This window comes from Falco peregrinus, chromosome 3, assembly GCF_023634155.1.
Source record: "Falco peregrinus isolate bFalPer1 chromosome 3, bFalPer1.pri, whole genome shotgun sequence".
Lineage (NCBI taxonomy): Eukaryota > Metazoa > Chordata > Aves > Falconiformes > Falconidae > Falco > Falco peregrinus.
This window is the reverse complement of record NC_073723.1, coordinates 72,862,431-72,883,347: the sequence shown is the minus strand read 5'-3', so window position 1 is coordinate 72,883,347 and position 20,917 is coordinate 72,862,431. Positions and strand designations below refer to the sequence as shown.

The 20,917-nt window shown below is 40.6% G+C and overlaps 1 protein-coding gene across 2 annotated transcripts in view; it reads right to left on the bottom strand.

The window, feature by feature from the left end:
• Nucleotides 1-834: 834 nt before the first annotated feature.
• ELP2 (elongator acetyltransferase complex subunit 2) overlaps nucleotides 835-20,917 on the bottom strand; it is a 45,622-nt gene continuing 25,539 nt past the window's right edge. The window contains exons 14-22 of one of the 2 annotated variants that reach the window (XM_055799582.1): nucleotides 13,460-13,526; nucleotides 11,148-11,243; nucleotides 10,962-11,019; nucleotides 6,888-6,960; nucleotides 6,253-6,439; nucleotides 4,539-4,663; nucleotides 3,903-4,045; nucleotides 3,266-3,379; nucleotides 835-2,277 (exon numbers count right to left, since the gene is read on the bottom strand). In XM_055799582.1, the coding sequence (XP_055655557.1) occupies nucleotides 2,121-2,277; nucleotides 3,266-3,379; nucleotides 3,903-4,045; nucleotides 4,539-4,663; nucleotides 6,253-6,439; nucleotides 6,888-6,960; nucleotides 10,962-11,019; nucleotides 11,148-11,243; nucleotides 13,460-13,526 (1,020 nt within the window). In that variant the 3' untranslated portion in view covers nucleotides 835-2,120. The remainder of the gene's footprint in view (nucleotides 2,278-3,265; nucleotides 3,380-3,902; nucleotides 4,046-4,538; nucleotides 4,664-6,252; nucleotides 6,440-6,887; nucleotides 6,961-10,961; nucleotides 11,020-11,147; nucleotides 11,244-13,459; nucleotides 13,527-20,917) is intronic. The other variant, XM_055799583.1, reaches the window with a different exon arrangement.

The window sequence follows — 20,917 nt, the reverse complement described above, 5'->3', positions numbered from 1 at the left end:
ACATGCCCTTGCAAAAAGTCCCTCTTCAGCTTTCCTGTTGGCCCGCTTTAGGTAGTGGAAGGCTGCTATAAGGTTCCCCTGGAGTCTTTTCTCCAGGCTGAAGAACCCCAACTCTCTCAGCCTGTTATCACATGAGAGGTGCTCCAGCCCTCTGATCATCCTCGTGGCCTCCTCTGGACTCACTCCAACAGGTCCATGTCCTATAAAGGCATATGTAAAAGTCACGCCCACTAAATGCATAGCTAAGTAATATGTGAACAAAGGTAACTTCACGCATAAAAAAAATATTAATTATGTGTCAAGGTGTCTCTTGACAACCTCTAACTTAATTGAAAATAAAAAGTGCCTATTACAAACATTTAGACTTCAGAGAATAACAGCCTAATCTGATGTATTTAAAGTTGTAACAATGAGGTATATTCTTTACCGTGATTGAGTCACAGAAGTCCCAGGAGCAATGGAATGGATTACTAAATCATGTAATACCTGGTGCTTGCCGAATGATAGCATTTAACAAAATAAAAGAGAGGGACAACTATTATGACATTTCACTTTTGCTTATACACAAGAGCGGCCGCATGGCAAGATGTACTAGTATTGGAAAGTATTATCTGGTATTGTCATCAGATTGTAGGTAAGACACCAAATTACAATCATGACATGGAATAAAGTTCCACTTCTGGCAGCTTTTTGAAACCTCATGAGTGATAAGCCATGTCTTTCTTTTGCCAGGATACAGTCTATGGTGGTTTAAAAATTCCCAGACAAGTAAAATACACTACTCAAATTCTTAAAGCACACATGTAAGGAAAGCACTGGGTACCACAAGCAAAATGTAGCAAAGCATCTTTATTAGGAAGTTGGGGTTTTCTTCCCCTAATTAATTTTTTTAAATTATTTTTTTAGTGCTGAAAACCAGAATTGAAAATAAAAAGCTGAAATATATAAAACCTTTAAAAAAACCTATAATTATTCTGAAAAAAGTTCAGCCCACTCTGAAAGAACTGTACTCTTCATCTAAATATGCAACACACTAAAGTTAAACCCCATTCCCATTACTTCTGCACTACCAATTTGGGTAGCAAGTGGTTCTGGAACAAAAATAATTTCATTCCCAAAGTTCAGTAATTTCTAAATTAGACTTTGGAATCAGATACAGACCTGCTGATGTAAAAGCTTCTTTCTGAAGTATTCACCATCTATTACCTTTCTATATAAATTACAACACTATGGGACGACTAAGTTAACCTCTTTTCACCAGAACAGATACAGAGCACTCAAAAGTCAGGAGGAGCCCAAAGGCAACAATAAGGGATGGCTGCCGCCACTTAGCTCCTGCCTAGTGATACTTGGAAGCTTTTCCAGCCCAAACTGTACAGGACAGCACTCAAACACAGGAAGAAATAGGTGGCTCTTCTACGGCACTCTGCTCAGAGTAGGCTCACCAGTACACAGAGGAGACACCAGAAGATTTACGTGGTCTGTGAGTTAGGCTTTAAGACCCATGAAACCAAGAAGCATGAGCCCCGCACTCTGCACAGCAGAAAGAAGGAATAAAAACAAACCAACAGGCCTGTCCAAGCATGCAAACACAAACTACTCCTTCTAAAGTAAGGTGGTCTAAGACTTGTACCAGGGTTGTAATACACATTCAGAAGGCCATCAGAGAAAGTTGTATATTTGATCTCTGGTTAACTGCACACGCTTAAACACACCATGCCAGCACTGGCATGCCAGCTGGCAGGTAAGTTTGATAGGAATAAGGAGTTCAAAACAATTCAATACTCCACTTGCAATCACAAGCACAGAAGAACCCAAGTACTGGTAGCTTTCCACCTACCCTTGGAGTCACAATGAACAAAGCTGTCTCTTTATCCTTCTCCCAAGCCTTACACCACCTCCCATCCCTCAGTTCCAGGACAGTCACCAACCAAAACATATAAAATACTTCATATTCTTGGAACTGCAGAATTACAAAAATATTTGATATTGCAAACTACCACAAGTTGCTTTAATATGTCAGATATTTCACTTTCCACAGCAGAAAACAGAAAATTCAACAATCAAAATAGCTAAAAACTGAAATAAAATGTTTTGCACAGACAGGCCTGCTGTCTTTGCTAAAGAGCAAATCTGTTGACATTGAATATCTTAACACAGTGATCAGCTCCACAACTTGCAAGCTGCAACCACTCGCTGCTGTTCTGATCATTATGTCCAGCTCTACCCGCATGACGTCTCCAACATAAACGCTTCACAGCAAGAGCATGACTTTGGCTGCAACAAAAAGAAATCCATACATAACTGCAAAATGTCAAACACAGTTGGGCATGTGAATGTAAACATCAACATTTATATAATTAGTACTCTTCCGTTAACACTACCAACTGAGAAAAAACTGACTTGTGGCAACCAGCAGGTATTAAGATCTTAAAATAAGTAGGGTCATTAACTCTAATGACGTTTTATCCTCTCACTCATCAATAATTTAAACAGCTATTGATTTCAAGTTTTAACGCATTAAGCTGCAGGTCTAGCATCTCAATTACTGAGATATGACAGATTTCTGGCCTTTAGCCAGCGATTTCCTGTTATCTAGTGTCTCTTTCCGATGCACTTCAAGCACACACAGGCCAAAGCCACCATCAGCTTTCACTTCTGGTACTACCAATGCCAGTATGTGAAAGAAGCATCTAGGAGAGTGCTTCCAGTGAAACATTCGAAGTCTCTCTACAGAGAGTTTCTCTAGCTGTCGCCGCAGCAGAACCACGTATAGCTTGTTATTCCTTTGGTTTCTGCTAGAAGCTGCTCTTGAAAGCTTGCTGTAATCCACTCCAAAATGTTTTGCTGATGTATACAGTGATTCTTTCCTCCCCTCTTCAGTGTCTTCTATCATCTTATTTTATGGCTAAGGGTTCTAAAGCTTGCTTTTTTTTTTTTTTTTGAAGCGGGAGCAACAAAGGCTAATAATTCTCAAAGCATATGCATAGCATTAAGTATTTTGGGATTTAAGCCTACCCCTCCTGGTTTTCTTTGGAGTCTGTTGGGGTTTTTAGTAAATTTAAATAACCAATATTTTTATTTCCAGGTTTTGCTTAAACACATCTTAAGACTGTCAGGGACCAACCTTTTCCTAAAAGGTTAACAATTTCTGATATACAAATAAACCAGTTTCATATGATTTTATACTATAAGAACAGAACTCCAGCACTGTTAGTCTCAAGAATAATATTTCCTTGCTTCTAACTTCCTTCAAAAGACATACCTGTTATGCATCTCAACACATGTGGTCCAATCAGCCAGTGCTGGTTCTTGCCCACTCTGCTTCCATGTGTACAAGATAATCTTCCCATTCTCTAAGCCTACTGCGACGATATATCTGTCAAGAGAATAACTGCATTAGTTCTGAAAGAGATTACAGCAGGCAGCTCAGTGAAGCTGGCTCTAATGCAAGCCAGAAAGAACCAGCACTCAAACACTGTGTTGTACCTTGCCCCTTCAAATCAATATTTACTTTTCCATGAGGGAAAAAAAAAATAATCACAATTTAAATCAAAGCTACTTCATAAAAAATGAGCAAAGCAGAAACCTGCAAAATATATTGGGTTAGGAAAAAAATAAGGTTATTACATCAGATTAGTCAATATTGTTAAAAGAACGAATGTGTTTCCAGTATGTTCATGCCCCCCTGTACCCCCCTTTTTCTTTTTTCCTTGTTACACTGTTTGGAGAATTCCCTATGCACCTGAAAAGGCGGCTATGAAAGAAAAAAGTAGTCAAAGAATGGTCAAAATGATTGACAGGTAGATTTTAGGTGCTGTTTAGCCACAGAAAACTCTAAAGGGGAAAACATACTGATTTTAAATTAAACACAACATGGCATTACAGAGAACCAGCAATACCTTCCATTGGGAGTAAGGACATGGCTGATACTAACTGCAGTAACAGCATCCCCAGCATCCAGTACTGTTGAACAGGGCTTGATTGAATCCAACACATCCCCTTCAGTAGTCACAGATAAATTGCACTGGCCCCAGATAATGACCTGTAAGAAAGAGAATCATCTAGGATTTTTCACTTCAATCTTTCTGTAAATGCATTTACAAAAACATAAGGAATAACTTAGTTAAAATACTTCCAGAGCACAGAACAAAGTGATGTTGAAAATACTAAAAAATATCTATCTACAAAGATTCAATTTTTTAGACAGTCTGTCTGATTTCATTAACAATACTGATGACAAAACCTGATTCTGTTATGAAAGTTAAAGAAAAACTTAAGAGACCCCTGGGAGTTAGGTGCTTGTCTTACAGTATGAAAAAAGAATGGGAGAAAATCCAACTGGCCGACCACAGTCTTGTACATACATATTCAAACACTTTATTTAGCATATGAAAGTCTCACTGATATCTGTGGTAATACACACAGTAAGCTTTTTGTGTATTTATAGAATACGGACTCATTAGAACACAGTATTTGCTAATCTAAAATACATTTAAATAATTCTAGGCTTTTAAAATTCCTTTCATGTTAATTACCTTTTTGTCCCGACTGCCAGTAATAAAATACTTGCTATCTGGTGTCCAATCGCAAGACCAAATGATTCTACTATGAACAGCTGTATTTTTGTCTGTGTATGCACAGCAACTGAAGACTGGTGGTCCTGGAACAAAGCATACAGAGGAAAACCCTTGCTTCAACTACTTTACATATTAAAAGTAACGGTTTTACTTAGCTCTAGGTAAGAACTCCAGGAATACTCGGACATTATTCCACTCATCTTTAAAGCACTTGGGAATACTTAGCACCACATATTTTTCTCCCCAACATTTATCACAGTGATACTTACTACCTGTTTAAGACTACATCAGTCAGCCCATAGAGAACTAAAACAGCAGTAATTGTTTTATCTTTTATGCATGTAGCTGTTTCAGGAGAATTTACAAGTCCAAGTATAAGACCTATACAAGTTTTTCATAAGAACGCTGACTTCAGAAGTTTTAGTATAGTGCAATGCTTACCATGTGTAGATGTACCCCCAATAATTTCACTACAGTTCCTATTTACCAGTAAAGCCCCAAGAGCTCCAATCAAAACGATCTAATTGTAAAGATTCATCTGTTCCCAAAGAGACAGGCTACCATTTCAGTATGCATACAATCAGGCAGTAAATCTGATCAGCAGATCAGTAAATGGGAACGCTTTTCCTAAGTAGAAAAGGCTGTCATGTCGGAGCATGGACTTTGAATAACCAATTCTTGGGATGCCAATACCAGCAGGTTTGCTGTACACTGATAATGATGTTCTCCATAGACAGAAAAGTTATTGACAAACAGATGAAAAGAGGATTTCTTCTACTTCCTATGGGAATTCATACTTCTTATCCTGAAACACTGTGTAACTGCTTTGACAATATGCCAGGCTTTAGAACAGAAGTCTGAACAGAACAGAAATCTCAAGGCAGGATACAACCAGACACTGTCTGAAGGGGCTAAAACTCACTGCCAAGTCTCGAGGAAAACTCTATAGAGACCAGTAGTGTTTATGTGTTATTAAGCCAACAGTGCAACGACAATTGTTTTCAGTACGAACATCTGTTCTAGGAATCCGTTAAAGGGTTCAACAGCAATCTCCTCATGATTTTGCAAGGCTCAAAGTCTAATTGAGAAAGTCAACTGTATCTTTACTATCGGCTCCTTTTCGAGACAGAGCCAGTCCTAGCCAAATTAATCAATTGTGCAGGATTATCAGAAAGCCACATCAAAGATAGAGATTAATCCTGTCAAGAGTCTCAGTGTCATGCCCTGCAAACAGGGAAAAGGCAGCTCCAAGACATGGGTGTAGCAATGAACCTTCCAGCCCTGCCTGCATAGAACACTGAGATTAAGCTTTTTCTTGACAGAATACCAGTCTGCAGTTCAGACATTACACTCCAGCATGTAAATCTGAAACATACAACCATAAACAGAAGACAGGAGGATGAACAGCAGACTTCATTACATCCATCAATTAATAGCATTTAAGGCCTGATTATATTCTCCTCCACGTTTTAATTCCCATTCTAGCTTTCCTGTACACCATCAATTGCACTTCTTAAAGCCACAAGAGTCTACAACACTATTGATTCTTAAAAGTTGTAAGGACAATGTCCATTAAAATATTTCAGCAATTCTCTTTCAAATATTTTGAAGCCAAAAATATTGAACAAACTGCAAAGTCTTCAAATGTGTATACCCACTTCACATATCTTACCTGACTCTGATGAGTCTTGTTTCCTCCACAGTGACCAATTCCTGTCTCTAGAAACCGCTAATAAAAATTTGTCATTAGGAGAAAATGCCAGCTGAGTAACAGTCAGATTGTGATATGACAAACTCTGCAGTTTCTTCCAAGAAGCAGTGCTCCACAAAATAATTGCTGCATGTTCTTTTTTGGAAGCCTGTGTTGATGCAAAAAATACCAGTGAGAATTAATGAAAGCAAATATAAAAGATACATGTTTCAAAATACTAAGATGTTAGGAGGCTTGTTTAAAGGCTTGCAATCAAGTCAGAGTCAGCTTTTGTCGAGGAAGTTTCAAGATTGTTTCACTACTTTCTACTAATGCTAACAATATACCAGTAATAAAAGGTTTTATACCTAGATTTGTTAGAATTTATCTTACAAATATCTTCAAATGGATCATACATAATTTATGAATAATAACTTGTATGCATTCACTCTCACCTTTGCAAGGCAACTGTCACCTATACAACTGTCATCTACACAAAATCTTTCACGTTTAAGTGAAAGAACAGAATTCAGCCCAAACTGAATTCCAACTCATGCTCCATCAGCCCTAAAATCTGGTGGTACTTTTCACTAGATGGTGCTAGAATCTTTCCTTACCTTACACGCTGAGGCAATTACAGTGCTTGAATTATTGCAAGCAACACAGAAAATTTCATATCCGTGTCCATATCTGAAATAAACGTGAAAAGATATTTAACACATCACAGGCATTTCTGCAGTGTGCATCAAGGTTCTTTTTAAATCCCTTTGCAAACATGAAAGGTATCTGCCAGGAACTTCTCACCAGTGTTTCAGTATTATACCCCAAATAATTCCTAATAATGCTCAGCATTCAATTTAAACACCTGCATAAATTGTTTCACATTTAGGAACTGACTACAGAACAATCCCTCCAGCAAATTCCATAGTCCTAAAGCATCAGCACTGCAGAAGCTATACTAATGATTAATTAAGCAGACTAAAGTAGCATTTAATGTATTCTTATTCTCTTGTAAAGCCATTTTAACACTACCAATAAAAGTGAGAAGCCACATATTTGAAAATCACCAAAGAAATATACCACAAACATCCAGCTAAAGGATGCCTATTCTGTGAAGTACTGAAAGAAGATTTCTGAACTAGAGAGCAAGAATCACGTTGGAAAAGGAAAACAACATGGTAAGAAAATCCAAAACTTCTAGCTTTCTCCAGAAACACATTTTTAATCAAACTTTGCATGAGATCTGCTGGAATTCAAGCTTACATATCCAGACTGGGATTTAACTAATAAGCAGAAATACCACACAGACTAACACAAACTAAAATCAGTCACAAAACAGACTGGAAGTAAAATGGGAGATGCAATCTATAAACAGTGGGCAAATATCAGCTAAATACCATTGGCGGAGACTGGGGGGGTGGGGTGGGGTGGAGGTGGTGGTGGTGTGTGTTCCTTTGATTCCTAGCTCTGAAGAGATGGGCAGTTCTCTTAATAAACTCCTTCAGTCAGCAGTGTTGTAAATAAGCTCTGATATGAGGTTGATGTTCATAGGATTTCACCTGCAGCCAAAAGAGCCATCTGCTTAAATGACAAATTACTGTCTGTATCTGTTGAATGGAGCCCAGAAGAGTCGCTGCTGGGCATATTCCATAGGCAGCCTCCCACACTCACGTCTGGGGATGCACTGGCTTTTCATGCAGAGTAATTGTGCCTGGGCCTTCAGGGGGGAGAGGGACTGGTGGCTGCGCTTAACTGGAATGTTAATTTGCAAATTTGATTATATCTTGTAATGATGAAGGCTACGGTGTGTCTTCCTCTTAATCTGCCACCAGCAGGAGTTTTATCATAATGCTTACTTTTAAAGCACATTCCTGGAGACTATTTTGTAGTAAAAAACATTGAAAGTCAATTTTATAAAACTGAAGAGTATTTATTCCATGAAAAATACAAATGTCCTGAAATTCAATGTAAGAAAAATAACCTGTGGAACAACCTGTAAAACAAGTCCTTGGTTACTATAGTTTTATCTCCTAAATGCAGTACTGAAAGACACTTGAAAGAAACATTTTGAGCTTCTGCATGCAACTTCGTTCTTGCTAAATAGAAGCATTAAAATGTAATTTTTCTCTTTAAGTTAAAATAAAACCTAAAACAATGTATTTTGCAAAGACACATGAGCAGGACTATCACAGGTCAGACTGACAACCTGTATAGCCCAATGCTGTCTCCAGTAAAGAGAGCAGAATTAGTGGCAATAGGAGATGCTGTTCACAAGCGTGGACGAGCCTTGCAAGTATAGAAGCTCCAGTACAACCCCTTCCCCTGCCCCCATACACAGAATCTGATCCCTTCATTATGTAGTACACCACCAAAAATACATTCAAACGGAGCAAAGCAATTGCATGAATGAATAATGAAGTGACATTTTCAAACACAAGAGATTTTGTCTTAGCAATGTACAATTCATAGCATCTTTTTTATACACAGGTGAACAGACTTTCAAAGTGTCCAGACAAATGATTACAGTAATTTTCTAGTGTCAAAAAGGATCTCTCAAAACTTCCAGGTGTATTTTATGAAATGCACATACATATAAACATATATTTTTATGTCAACACTCAGGCTTTAATCTCAGCCTGCTGCATATAAACTCTCTATGGTAATTTTCCAAGTGCATAAATAAAGATTAGCATACTCTCACAGGATTTATCATATTTTTATTTTAAAATTATTAGATTATGTAAAAAAATCAGCAAGTTCTTCATACTAAAACCTACTCAAGCAAACAATTTGCAAAACCCAACACTAATCCTTCAAAATTTGGTGTCAGGTTAGAGCTGGGAATATACAAATGTCAATGACAAACAAGCTATTTTTAGCAAGTCAGCTCCTCACACTGTTTTTCTGCTGCTATGGCAACTTGAAATCTACATTATGCAATTTCATGTTACTTCTTTCAAGATTATCCTGAGCAAAACCCCTGAAATTCTGTGAATGCTTTACATCTTGTTGCCCTTGCATAAAAGAATACCTATCATTAGCAGTGTCTCTAAAACCAGAAAAAGATTCTCAGATAACTCCCCTGAAGATCATAATAAAATGCAGTTATTTTAATGAATGCAGGATATAAAAGCAGATAGGCAGTACTCCTGTAGCAGAATATCCAAGATTAATTTCTCACTAAACTTCAAGAAACGTCAAAGGCAAACAAAAATTTTGGCCTTGACTCCTTTTCACTACTTAAAGAATCCTCATCAAACTACTTATGTGAGCGGGTGCATCAGCAGCCATAGCATGCTCAGGAGAACCAGTTAACCTAACAGAAATTACAAAATATGCTGATACAGTCTAACATCCACTGGCTTCCCTCCTAGAAACACTTTTGAATGCAAGCACAGTAAAAGAGCTTAAAAGCATTCAGAGAAGATTAACTGCCCAGTTGAAGGTACAGATGAGCTCCCACAAAACCTCCCACTCAGTCGAATTAAAGCAACCTGAAAACTGTTTTCCCAAAGCTTTTTATTTCCTGCCCTCCAACTGAAGTCACAAAATTGGGAACGTATAAAGGTAGCTGTAATCAGCAGCAAAGGCTCAATATCCTCCTTCTTCCTGCCTGAGACCACTCCTTCAGGAGATTCAGATAAAAAAAACCCCAAAACATAAAGCTTGAGATGATTAACTTATTTGTGCTACTTTGAAGACTAAAACTAAAACTTTGAAGATTGTAAAAGTGTAGCCTAATGTTACCGGGATCCTTAGGGAACAAACAGGGTGACAACCTTCATTTGTAAATTGCTGTCAATCTCAGAAAAGAAGGAACAAAGCACAGCTGAAGAATTCTAAAATCCTGCAACCTCAAAACAATTATTGTCATGGCCATGTAACTCTATTGCCTTTGCAACCCACAACCCACTCTGTCAGCGTTCAGTAGCCAAACGGGGTTTATAACCATCTTACTCAACAGTCATCACTTTGCTTTACCACTAGACACCGTATTTCTGCTGCTGCTTCCATCTATTGCGTCTTACAGATCTGTTAGGCTTTAGGGGGAAGCTCCTCCTTTGATGCCTCAGCCTTTACTTCCATAACAGAAAGACAAACTTAATCTGCAAGTCTGTGCTATGAAGTGGAAAGAAGCAGAAAACTCTCTACACAGAGAGACCTTCAGTATAGGCAAGGTTTTAAGCAGATGTGTTCAGCAGACAGACATAAACAAAGGCTGCAGCACGGAAAGACAGGCCCATCACATTCCAGAGCACAGATAAGACCATGAAAACATGCCACAGTTTCTTACAGCAAACCAGAAACCTTATTATTCTCTTGGAACAAACAGAAAAAAACCAAGGATTGGTGCCCTAAACAGACCTTCAAAAGACAAACATCAAAAGGGACAACGAAAGTCTGATCATTACAGATTCAAAATAATAAGTTTATGCTAAAAAGCATACATATTTCACTGGTACAGAAACAACTAGGAAATAAATTTTTGTGGCACATCAATTCTGACTGCCATTTTCTGCATCATTTCCTAATTTTTATATATACAATTTATTTATTTTACAAGAAATACTGCACACAAAGTCAAATCAGGTAGTAAAACAGGAAGAATTACAAGATTAGACTACATTAATATGCTGCAATAGCTTTCTAGAAATTTTGTAAATTAATTGAAAAATAAAAATAAATCTTACAGTTTCTGAATTTCAGGCCACAAGGTGTTCTGCAGCAAGTGATCCTCTGGGGGAGGTTCTAAAAGACATTTGCACAACATATTCAAATTTGGTACTAAATAATCTAAAAATCAGTTAAACAATACTTCAAGTTTATATCCAATGAACCTCATTCTCTATTTCCTACAACAGAAACTAATCTCATACCTGTAAGGATCAAGGGTTGGAAATAAACCTCAGGATACTGATTTGAAATGGAATTAAATGTTTCTTCATCCTCAGCTTGCTGAACAGCCATATCTCCTGTTCAAAGCAAGGACTTCATTAGCTAGAGAGAATATACTTGGCAGAAGGGAAAATATGAACACTTATCATACAAGTAACAAACCTCTATTGTTTTTATAATGTAAGTAATTTAAATTAGGTTTCTCTGCTTCCAGAGTTACACTAATATTAGAATCTAGTTATTCTAATGCACATGAGAATGAGAAAAGGAAATTTAAAAAAATAATCTAACTTTTGGACTAAATTCATTTTGAGGCTGACCTCTCTCCATCAGCACAGTCTCTTTCAGAGATTCTTGAAGAGACTTTGATTTACCTGAAAGAAGCAGTCACCAGGAGTTGAACCTGTGCTTCCCCGATGTTAAATCTTTCGTTCTGTATTTGAAAATGTTTAAGGTAAGAATCTCAGATGCAAGTGATGAATTCCTAAATTTAATATAGACACCTAAATGAAAAGCCATACTTGCAGAACTGTATCTATGATTTTCAAATTTCAGCAAAACTGCCAAGGGCTCAGCCTTTAGCTTTAAGCAAAAGTACCAGAAGTAACTGAAACTACTTCAGTTAATTTTAAGTTAAAACTCAACTCTGTCCTTCATTTTGAAGGTATTATTTTAAGAAAAAGGTACAGAGCTGGGGAACAGTTGCTCTCAGGCAGAATCTAAGTTATTGCCATATACACATTCCAAATACAGCAGTTTAAAAAAGCAGGTTCAGAAAGACCTGAACAGAAAGACTATCTTCCCATTCATCCTGTATCCTCTCCCCTTGAAAATGAAATTAGCAACATTTATCTAGTTTGAGACTGCTATCTGATCATCGCTCACCAGACTAAGCAACAAGAGAGGTCTGTGGGGCTTTAACCTAAGCCATCGGTGCTGACCACACAGCGGACAACATTGGAAAATTTGACAGCTTTTCTACTTGTAGTGCTGCTTCTGGGTGTGCCACATGAAATCAATGGAAATTAGTTATTCTCTGTGTGATAATACTCTAGGAGAAGGAAGTCCTGCTCCCTGTCTCAGCAGAAGGACTCATGAGAAAGCAGAAAAAAAGTTTTTGCCATTTTTGCCATATTTTATGTGTTACTTCAGTTACAACTATTTTTCTCTCACAGAAGATTTAGGAAAATTTAGCTGTATTGCCATTGAAGACCCTGGGGACAAAGCTTATTAAAATGCTTCCTTTTTTAATTCACACCTTCTGATAAAGCTTTAAGCAGAGAAAAAACAGGTCTGACCTAGTTTGTAGATTCTAGTATAAGTGCATTTTTACAAGAGACTTCATGAAATATCAGACTACCAGTCCGATCTCCAGTCTCAAGATAATACTCAGTTATGTTTATCATTCTAGACAGATGTTTGTCCCTCCTTCCTTGTTCCCACATAATGCAATCCCCATCACCTCTCCAAGAAATTCATCTGGTGCCTCACCAGCCTTTACAGACAGAACATTAGTTACTACTGGCTAACTAATTCTTCCTTCCTAAACACTTTCACGAAACACCATTTACCTGGAGGTTCATGGCTACTTTCACTGGAACTGAAAATGTGACTTATCCTCCTCAAAGCAGCATTTCTTCTATAAGCTTCTACAAGGGTACTAACATTTGACAAGAGTGTGAAAAGGACTCCAGAATGTAGCTTTGGAGGTCAAGGTGTTTTACAGAGCAACCACAAGGAGCAACAGGTAGTCTTCCTGTAACAACTCTGAACCTAGTTTTCACCATACTCGATTCAATACTATCTTTTTGGCTTTAAGTCATCAGTCTTAGGGTGGGAGAGAGTGGGTAGTGAGCAAAGGAACAGCACCAGGTGGGAGTATTCTAATAATATCCCGCCCTGGCTACTCCCAAACCCATCACAGTAGAGCAATGAACACCAGCATCCATGTGAAATTCATAAAGATCAGTCCACAGGAGAGGCTCTCAGGAGCACTGTGCAGACTGAGCAAGGTTACTTCCCACAGGGGTGTGGGACACAACAGGAAAGCAGGGAAAGAGCATTTTGGGTTTGCACAAGACATTAGGGGATTAGACCCTCAGGTGCACTTTCTTTTTATTTTCAAGCACCATATTTAGGTGCTACCAGAGAATTAAACACTTTGCACAATTTTATTTCTAGATTCTAAACTTGCAGTCAAGCTTACAATGAGAGATCTAACAAAAAGATGTACACAAAAGCAATCATTTAAAAGTTTCCACACAAAACCCACCACCATTATTTCTCATTTTACCTTCAAAAACAGCTTTATTGGACAATCCCAAAGCTGGCACAGTTGCACCTTCTGGAAGATCAGATGACTAGGGGGAAAAAAAAAAAAAAAGGTTACACACAAATTATCATGTAGGTTCAAATTTCAAAGGCCACAGTTTAAAGAATCCCTGAGAGTGATATTTCTAGAGAAGTGTAGAAGGCACTTTGAAAAACTCCCAACTCATCCAGAATATATCCTATACAAAATGAAGACCAGTACTCTGCCAAAAAAAAAAAAAAAAAGCATTTCTAAGGGCTCAGCTCAAGGGCTTTGCTATACAGCATGCACCTTCATTCCTAATTACAGGTTTTCTTCCAGTTTTGTTTATTCTAGGATATACATACTTAATGGATTAACTGAGAGCACTGCAGATTTTAACACAAAAGGATCGGGAAGTAGTCTGTTCTGGGGTGAAATAATAAAGCAGCATTTTGGAAAAGGGGATAGAGGATGAGTGCCTGTGCCCACAGCTTCAAACACAACTCAGTACATAGCAGAGAGATAGCGCTGGACTACCTGGCTGCTTAGAGCAGCAAAAAAAAGGCAAATAAATCACCAGACAGAAAATACTTCCATAAAGGTATGGGGGGAATGTCCTGGTTTCAGCTGGGATAGAGCTAATTTTCTTTGTAGCTGATACAGTGCTGTGTTTTGGATTTAGTATGAGAACCATGTCGATGACACACAGATGTTTTAGTTGCTGCTAAGCAGTGCTTGCCCTTAGTCAAGGACTTTTGGTTTCCCATGCTCTGCCAGTGAGGAGCCAGGAAGGAGCAGAGCCAGGACAGCTGACCTCAACTGGCCAAAGGGACATTCCATACCACAGACCATCATGCTCAGTACATGAACTGGGGGCAGTGCGTCAGTGCCTGTCGATCGCTGCTCAGGGACTGGCTGGGCATTGGTCAGCAGGTATTGTGCATCACTTGTTTCTCTTGGTTTTTATTCCTCCCTCTCTCTCTTCCCATTACATTTATTATAATAATAACAACAATAGTAGTAATAATATTTTACTTTATTTGAACCATTAAAATGTTCTTAACCTATAAGTTCTACATTTTTCCACTTCTCCCCATCCCAGTAGGGAGCAGGGTAGGGGGGAGTGAGCAAGCAGCTGCATGGTACTTAGCTGCCAGCTGGGGTTAAACCATGACAGTCCTTTTTGGTGCACAACATGGGGGTAGAAGGGTTGAGATAATCATAGATCTGACTACAGTGTGTTAAAACAAGTTTGGTACAAGTATTTATTGTATTGCTTTAATAATCAGTGGCCATAATGTCAATTTATTTGCTCTCGGATTGGTCTTGGAGTTGTGTTATGTCACACCTTACTTGCAGCATATGATTGCTGTTTTGGTCCAGCAAAAAGGTCCTTCGGGCCTGGACCAACGTCCTCGTTTTACTGTACTGTGTAGTGGTGGCTTGTGATACGCTGTGATCGTTGATCACGGACTGCGCACGCAGGACTGTCATCGCCTCTGGGCTACGGGTGCCATCTCGCGGGGACTATGAATCATTGCACCTTTGGCTTTTCCTTGCGGAGCTAAGCTAAGGGGGAGACATCTTCCCGTACCTTTCCCTTCTCCCACAGGCTAATTACAGAAGCGTTTTTATGACTCCGGAAAATTTTGAATATCCTTGGGCCGTTGAAACCAGCATATTTCTGGCATTGATCCTATTTCTAGGAACGCTGAACGTCCTGGTCAATATTCTGGCCTTGTTGAGAACTAATCAACTCGCTGCAGGTATTCCAGCTGCCACGAAAGGCACTAACAGCTGCTTCAATCCCCACGACAAGCACTACAGCTGTTCAAACTTCAGCAGCAGGCACTGCAGCTACTCAAAATCCAGCAAGTGGCACTACAACTTCTCACACCCTGGTGACGGGTGACACAGCTGAACCAGAGGACCAGCCTGCGTCAGTATCAGTCATCCCTATACATCAGAACAAATCAACACAAAAGACGGCTCGTTCAGTAGAGGAGGATGAAACAGGGCCATTACAGGAACAGGAGGAAGAGGCAGAACAAGAGGTAACCACTCAAAGCCTTGCCCTGCATGCTGTAGGTTGTGCGAAAAGATTTTAGTCATCATCCAGGTGAGCACATTATCACCTGGCTGCTTCGATGCTGGGATAATAGGGCTAATAATTTGGAATCAGAGGGTAAGGAAGCCAAGCAGCTGGGATCACTGTCTAGAGAACGGGGCATTAACAAGGCAATTGGAAAAGGGCCACAAGTCCTCAGCCTCTGGGGGCAACTCCTGTCCAGCCTGAAAGAGTATCCCTACAAGGAAGATGTTATACATCGCCCAGCCAAGCAGACCACAATAGAGAGGTATCCAGTACCTGAGATTATTATGCTAGAGATTATTTATTATGACCCAAACAACACACAGTTACCCACAGATCCTGACGAAGCCCAATGCACACGAACCACGCGGCAGAAATTTGTACAGAACGCACCACCGTCATATGCCAACTCATTGACAGTCATGAGCTGGAGAGATGAAGCGGCACTGAACGTGGATGAACTGGCTTGCCAGCTCCACGAATATGAAGATAACATCCCTGCCTCCCTCACCTTGGTTGTGGAGGAACTGGTTCAGCAACTTGATGAGGATAGATTCTACTCCCCACCAGTAAGGACCTGCATCTCGGCTATTAACAGGAAGTGCCCTTCTGCTCGAGAGGGAGAATAGAGAGGGTACACACCATGGGGTACCCTGTTGTTTTACATGTGGGACCACGGAAAGGACATAAGGAAGTGGGATGGAAAACCTACCTTGGCACTTGAGGTACAGGTACCTAAATTGCAAGAAAACCACTCACAAATGGGGGTTCTTCTAGGAAAGTTGCTGCTCCAGTCTCCAGTGGGCAGTGTCCCAGACAAAGTGGAAGGGCTGATCTTACTCCTGATCTTATGAAAAGGAATTCTAATGTGTTTTCACAAAAAGTGGGCAGGGCTGCTCCACTCTACAGCCACTCTGCACTGCTCACTACCCTGGTGGAGAATCGTACAACCAGTACTAGAGGGGCCCTGCCTCCAGCCAGGTGGAGGAGAGGGACAGACTCTGTGGATCCGATGGCCTGGCATGTCAGACCCACAGATACCAATGCATAGCGTACCCTAATGCCATCAAACTATAAAGGGGCAGAACCCATTTGTATTTCTGGAGTGACAGGGGGATCCCAACAGCTAACTGTATCAGAGGCAGAAGTAAACCTGACTGAAAACGAGTGGCAAAAGCTCCCCATTGTGACTGGCCCAGAGGCTCCATCCATCCTTGGCACAGACTACCTCAGGAGACCCCAAAGGCTTTCAGTATAGCTGCCTTGGAGACAAAGGAAATTAAGCAGCTGTCTACTTTGCCCAGCCTCTTGGAGGACCCTTCTGTTCTGGGGTTGCTGAAAGTCAAAGAACAGGTGCCAATCGCTATCACAACGTTGCACTAGCAGCAGTATCACACCAACTGAGACTCCCTGATTCCCATCCATAAGCTGATTCATCAACTGGAAAGCCAAGGAGTGATCAGCAGGACCTGCTCACCCTTTAACAGCCACATATGGCCAGTGCAAAAGCCTAACAGAGAATGGAGACTAAGAGCAGATAATCACAGCCCGAATGAAGTCACACCACTGCTAAGTGTTGCCGTACCAGACATGCTGGAACTTCAATATGAACTGGAAGCAAAGGCAGCCAAGTAGTATGTCACCATTGATACTGCAAATGCGTTTTTCTCAATCTCTTTGGCTGCAGAGTGCAGGCCACAATTTGCTTTCACTTGCAGGAGCACCCAATACACCCAGAACAGACTACCCCAGACATGGAAACACAGCCCTACCATCTGCCATGGACTGATCCAGGTTGCACTTGAATAGGCTGAAGATCCAGAACAGCTGCAGTATATTGATATCATCATATGGGGCAATACAGCAGCAGTTTTTGAGAAAGAGAATAGTCCAAATCCTTCTGAAAGCTGGTTTGGCCATAAAACGAAGCAAAGTCAAAGGGACCTGCAGAGAAGATCCAGTTTGTCTACAAAGTAACAACAATGTTTCCACCAACCAGTAAGAAAGAAACACAAGCTTTCTCAGGCTTGTGCATTTTTGGAGAACGCACATTCCAAATTACAGTGTGATTATAAGCCCTCTCATCAAGTGACCCGGAAGAAAAATGATTTCAAATGGGGCCCTGAGCAACGACAAGCATTTGAACAAATTAAAACAAGCAACAGTTCAAGCAGTAGCCCTAGGGCCAGGCCAGACAGGGCAAGATGTAAAAATTGTCCTCTACACCGCAGCCAGGAAGAACGGCCCTACCTGGAGCCTCCAGCAGAAAGCGCCAGGGGAGACTCGAGATCAACCTCAGGCTTTTGGAGTTGGGGATACAGAGGATCTAAGACCTGCTATACTCCAACTGAAAAAAGATATTAGCAGTTTATGAAGGGGTACTGAAGTGCAGCTCCACCTGGCACCCTGGTTGCTGGTGCTGGGTTGGATGTTCAAAGTTTCCTCTACACATCACAAAGCTGATGCTACATGGCGTAAGCAGGTTGCACTGATCACACAATGAGCTCAAATCGGAAATCCCAGTTGTCCAGGAATCTTGGAAGTTATCATGGACTGGCAAGAAGGCAAAGATTTTGGAATGTCACCAGAGGAAGAGGTGACACATGCTGAAGAGGCCCCACTGTATAAAACATTGCCAGAAAATGAGAAGCAATATGCCTTGTTTACTGATAGGTCCTGCTGTTTTGTAGGAAAGCACAGGAGACGGAAGGCAGCTGTATGGAGTCCCCCACAAATCGCAGAAACCACTGAAGGAGAAGGTGAATCGAGTCAGTTTGCAGAGGTGAAAGCTATCCAGCTGGCTTTAGACATGGCTGAACGAGAAAAATGGACAATAGTTTACCCCTGTATGCTGATGTATGGATGGTGGCAAATGCCCTGTGGGGGTGGCTGCAGCAATGGAAGCAGAGTAACTGGCAGCAGAGAGGTAAACCCACCTGGGTTGCCACATTGTGGCAAGAGATTTCTACCTGGGTGAAGAATCTAGTTGTGAAGATACGTCATGTAGATGCTCATGTACCCAGAGTTGGGCCACTGAACAACATCAAAACAACCAACAGGTAGGATCAGGCTGCTAAGACTGAAGTGGCTCATGTAGATCTGGACTGGCAACATAAGGGTGAACTATTTAGAGCATGGTGGGCCCATAACACCTCAGGCCATTAGGGACAAGATGCAACAAACATAGACGGGCTGTTGATGAAGGGGTAGACTTGACCATGGACACTATCGTACAGGTTATTCATGAATGTGAAGCACGCACTGCAATTGAGCAAGCCAAGCAGTTACAGCCTAACTGGTACGGAGGACAATGACTGAAACAAATACGGTGAGGCTTGGCAGGTTGACTGCTCCCACAAACCTGCCAAGGCGAGCACCATGTGCTCACAATGGTGGAAGCAACCACCAGGTGGCTGGAAACATCCTGTGCTACATGCCACTGCCCGGAACACTGTCCTGGGCCCTGAAAAGCAAGCCTTGCGGTGGCACAGTATGCCAGAAAGAACAGAGTCAGACGACAGGACTTTTGCCAAAACAATCTCATAGATGCTTGTGCCAAAGAATATGGCATCAAGTGGGTGTATCACATCTCCCGTCATGCACCAGCTCCAGAAAAATCAAACAGTACAATGGGCTGTTAAAGACTACACAGAGAGCGACGGGTGGTGGGACCTTCAAACATTGGGATACACATTTAGCAAAAGCCATCTGGTTAGTCAACACTACAGGATCTGCCAGTTGGGCTGGCCCTTCCCAATCAAAACTTTTAAATACTGTAGAAGGGGTTAAAGTTCCTGTAGTGCACATAAAAATTATGTTCGGGAAAACAGTCTGAGTTATTTCTGCCTCGGGCAAAAGTAAACCCTTGTGTAGGATTACTTTTGCTCAAGGACCTGGGTGCACTTGGTGGGTAACATGGGGGGATGGAAAGTCCAGTGTGTGCCTCAAGGTGATTTGATTTGGGGTGAGAATAGCCAATGAATTAAGTTGTATGACGTTAATTGCTATGTAACACCGTGTATTATCACTTCTATGGTGGCTATATGCCAATCACCACAGTGGGCACCTTGTGGCATCCATCTCTGCCACTCCAGATTTGGGGATTTGAACCCCGCTCCCTTTCAATCAAGAATGAGCTTTGATGAAACCAGACCAGCACAGCAGTGACGGAATCAGAACTGTCTTCAACATGCAATAAGCCAACACCACCCACCATCTTTGCTGCCCTGAAAGACTGTTACGACAGATGGAGCCCAACATCATGGACTAAATGAACTCAACAGACTTTTGAAGAGGGATGATCCATAGACTAAGGGGAACGATAACTGTTTTTATCAAAAGACAGAAAAGCTGATGGTGTATTGAAAAGACATACATGGTATGGAATAAGGGCCAGATACTGTCCTGGTTTCAGCTGGGATAGAGCTAATTTTCTTTGTAGCTGGTACAGTGCTGTGATTTGGATTTAGTATGAGAACAATGTCGATGACACGCAGATATTTTAGTTGCTGCTAAGCAGTGCTTGCCCTTAGTCAAGGACTTTTGGTTTCCCATGCTCTGCCAGTGAGGAGGTGCAAAAGAAGCCAGGAGGGAGCAGAACCATGACAGCTGACCCCAACTGGCCAAGGGATGTTCCAGACAATAGAATGTCATGCTCAGTATATAAACTGGGGGGAGCTGGCTAGGGCCTGCCCATTGCTGCTCAGGGACAGCTGCCCATTGGTCAGCAGGCGGTGAGCAATTGTATTTTGCATGATTTGTTTCTCTTTGGTTTTACTCCTCTCTCTCTCTCCATTACAATTGTTGTTACTGTTATTATTATTACTATATTTTACTTTATTTCAATGATTAAATTGTTCCTATCTCAACCCACGAGTTTTACCTTTTTCTGATTCTCCTACACATCCTACTGGGGAGCAGGACAAAGGGAAGTGAGCGAGTGGCTGAGTGGTATTTAGTTGCTGGCTGGGGTTAATCCAAAATTTAGAAAGGGTAAGTGAACTTGGGGCCCTTTATGCAGAGATGGAAAAAGATTAGATTTAATAGCTGTAAACCCCCTTCCTTATGGTCTCTGAGAAGTTCAAAGAAAGACTGTTTTAGAGAACTGGATTAATAATTTAGCTGACAGCTTAAAATACTGTTATTTATCTAAGATGTTCATTATTTGATGAGAAAATTTAGGAGACACGCACATGTCTAAATCAAAAATGGTTCTTCATTATAACCCAAAGTATAATACGATCCCATGGATTTGAACTGAATATAATCCTACTCAACCTTTTTTGAATATAAAGCTGGCTTTTTTGGTTTTAAGTACTTCTTTTGGGAAGGTGCTTGAGCTAAATTAAGAAAAAGCTTACCCACTT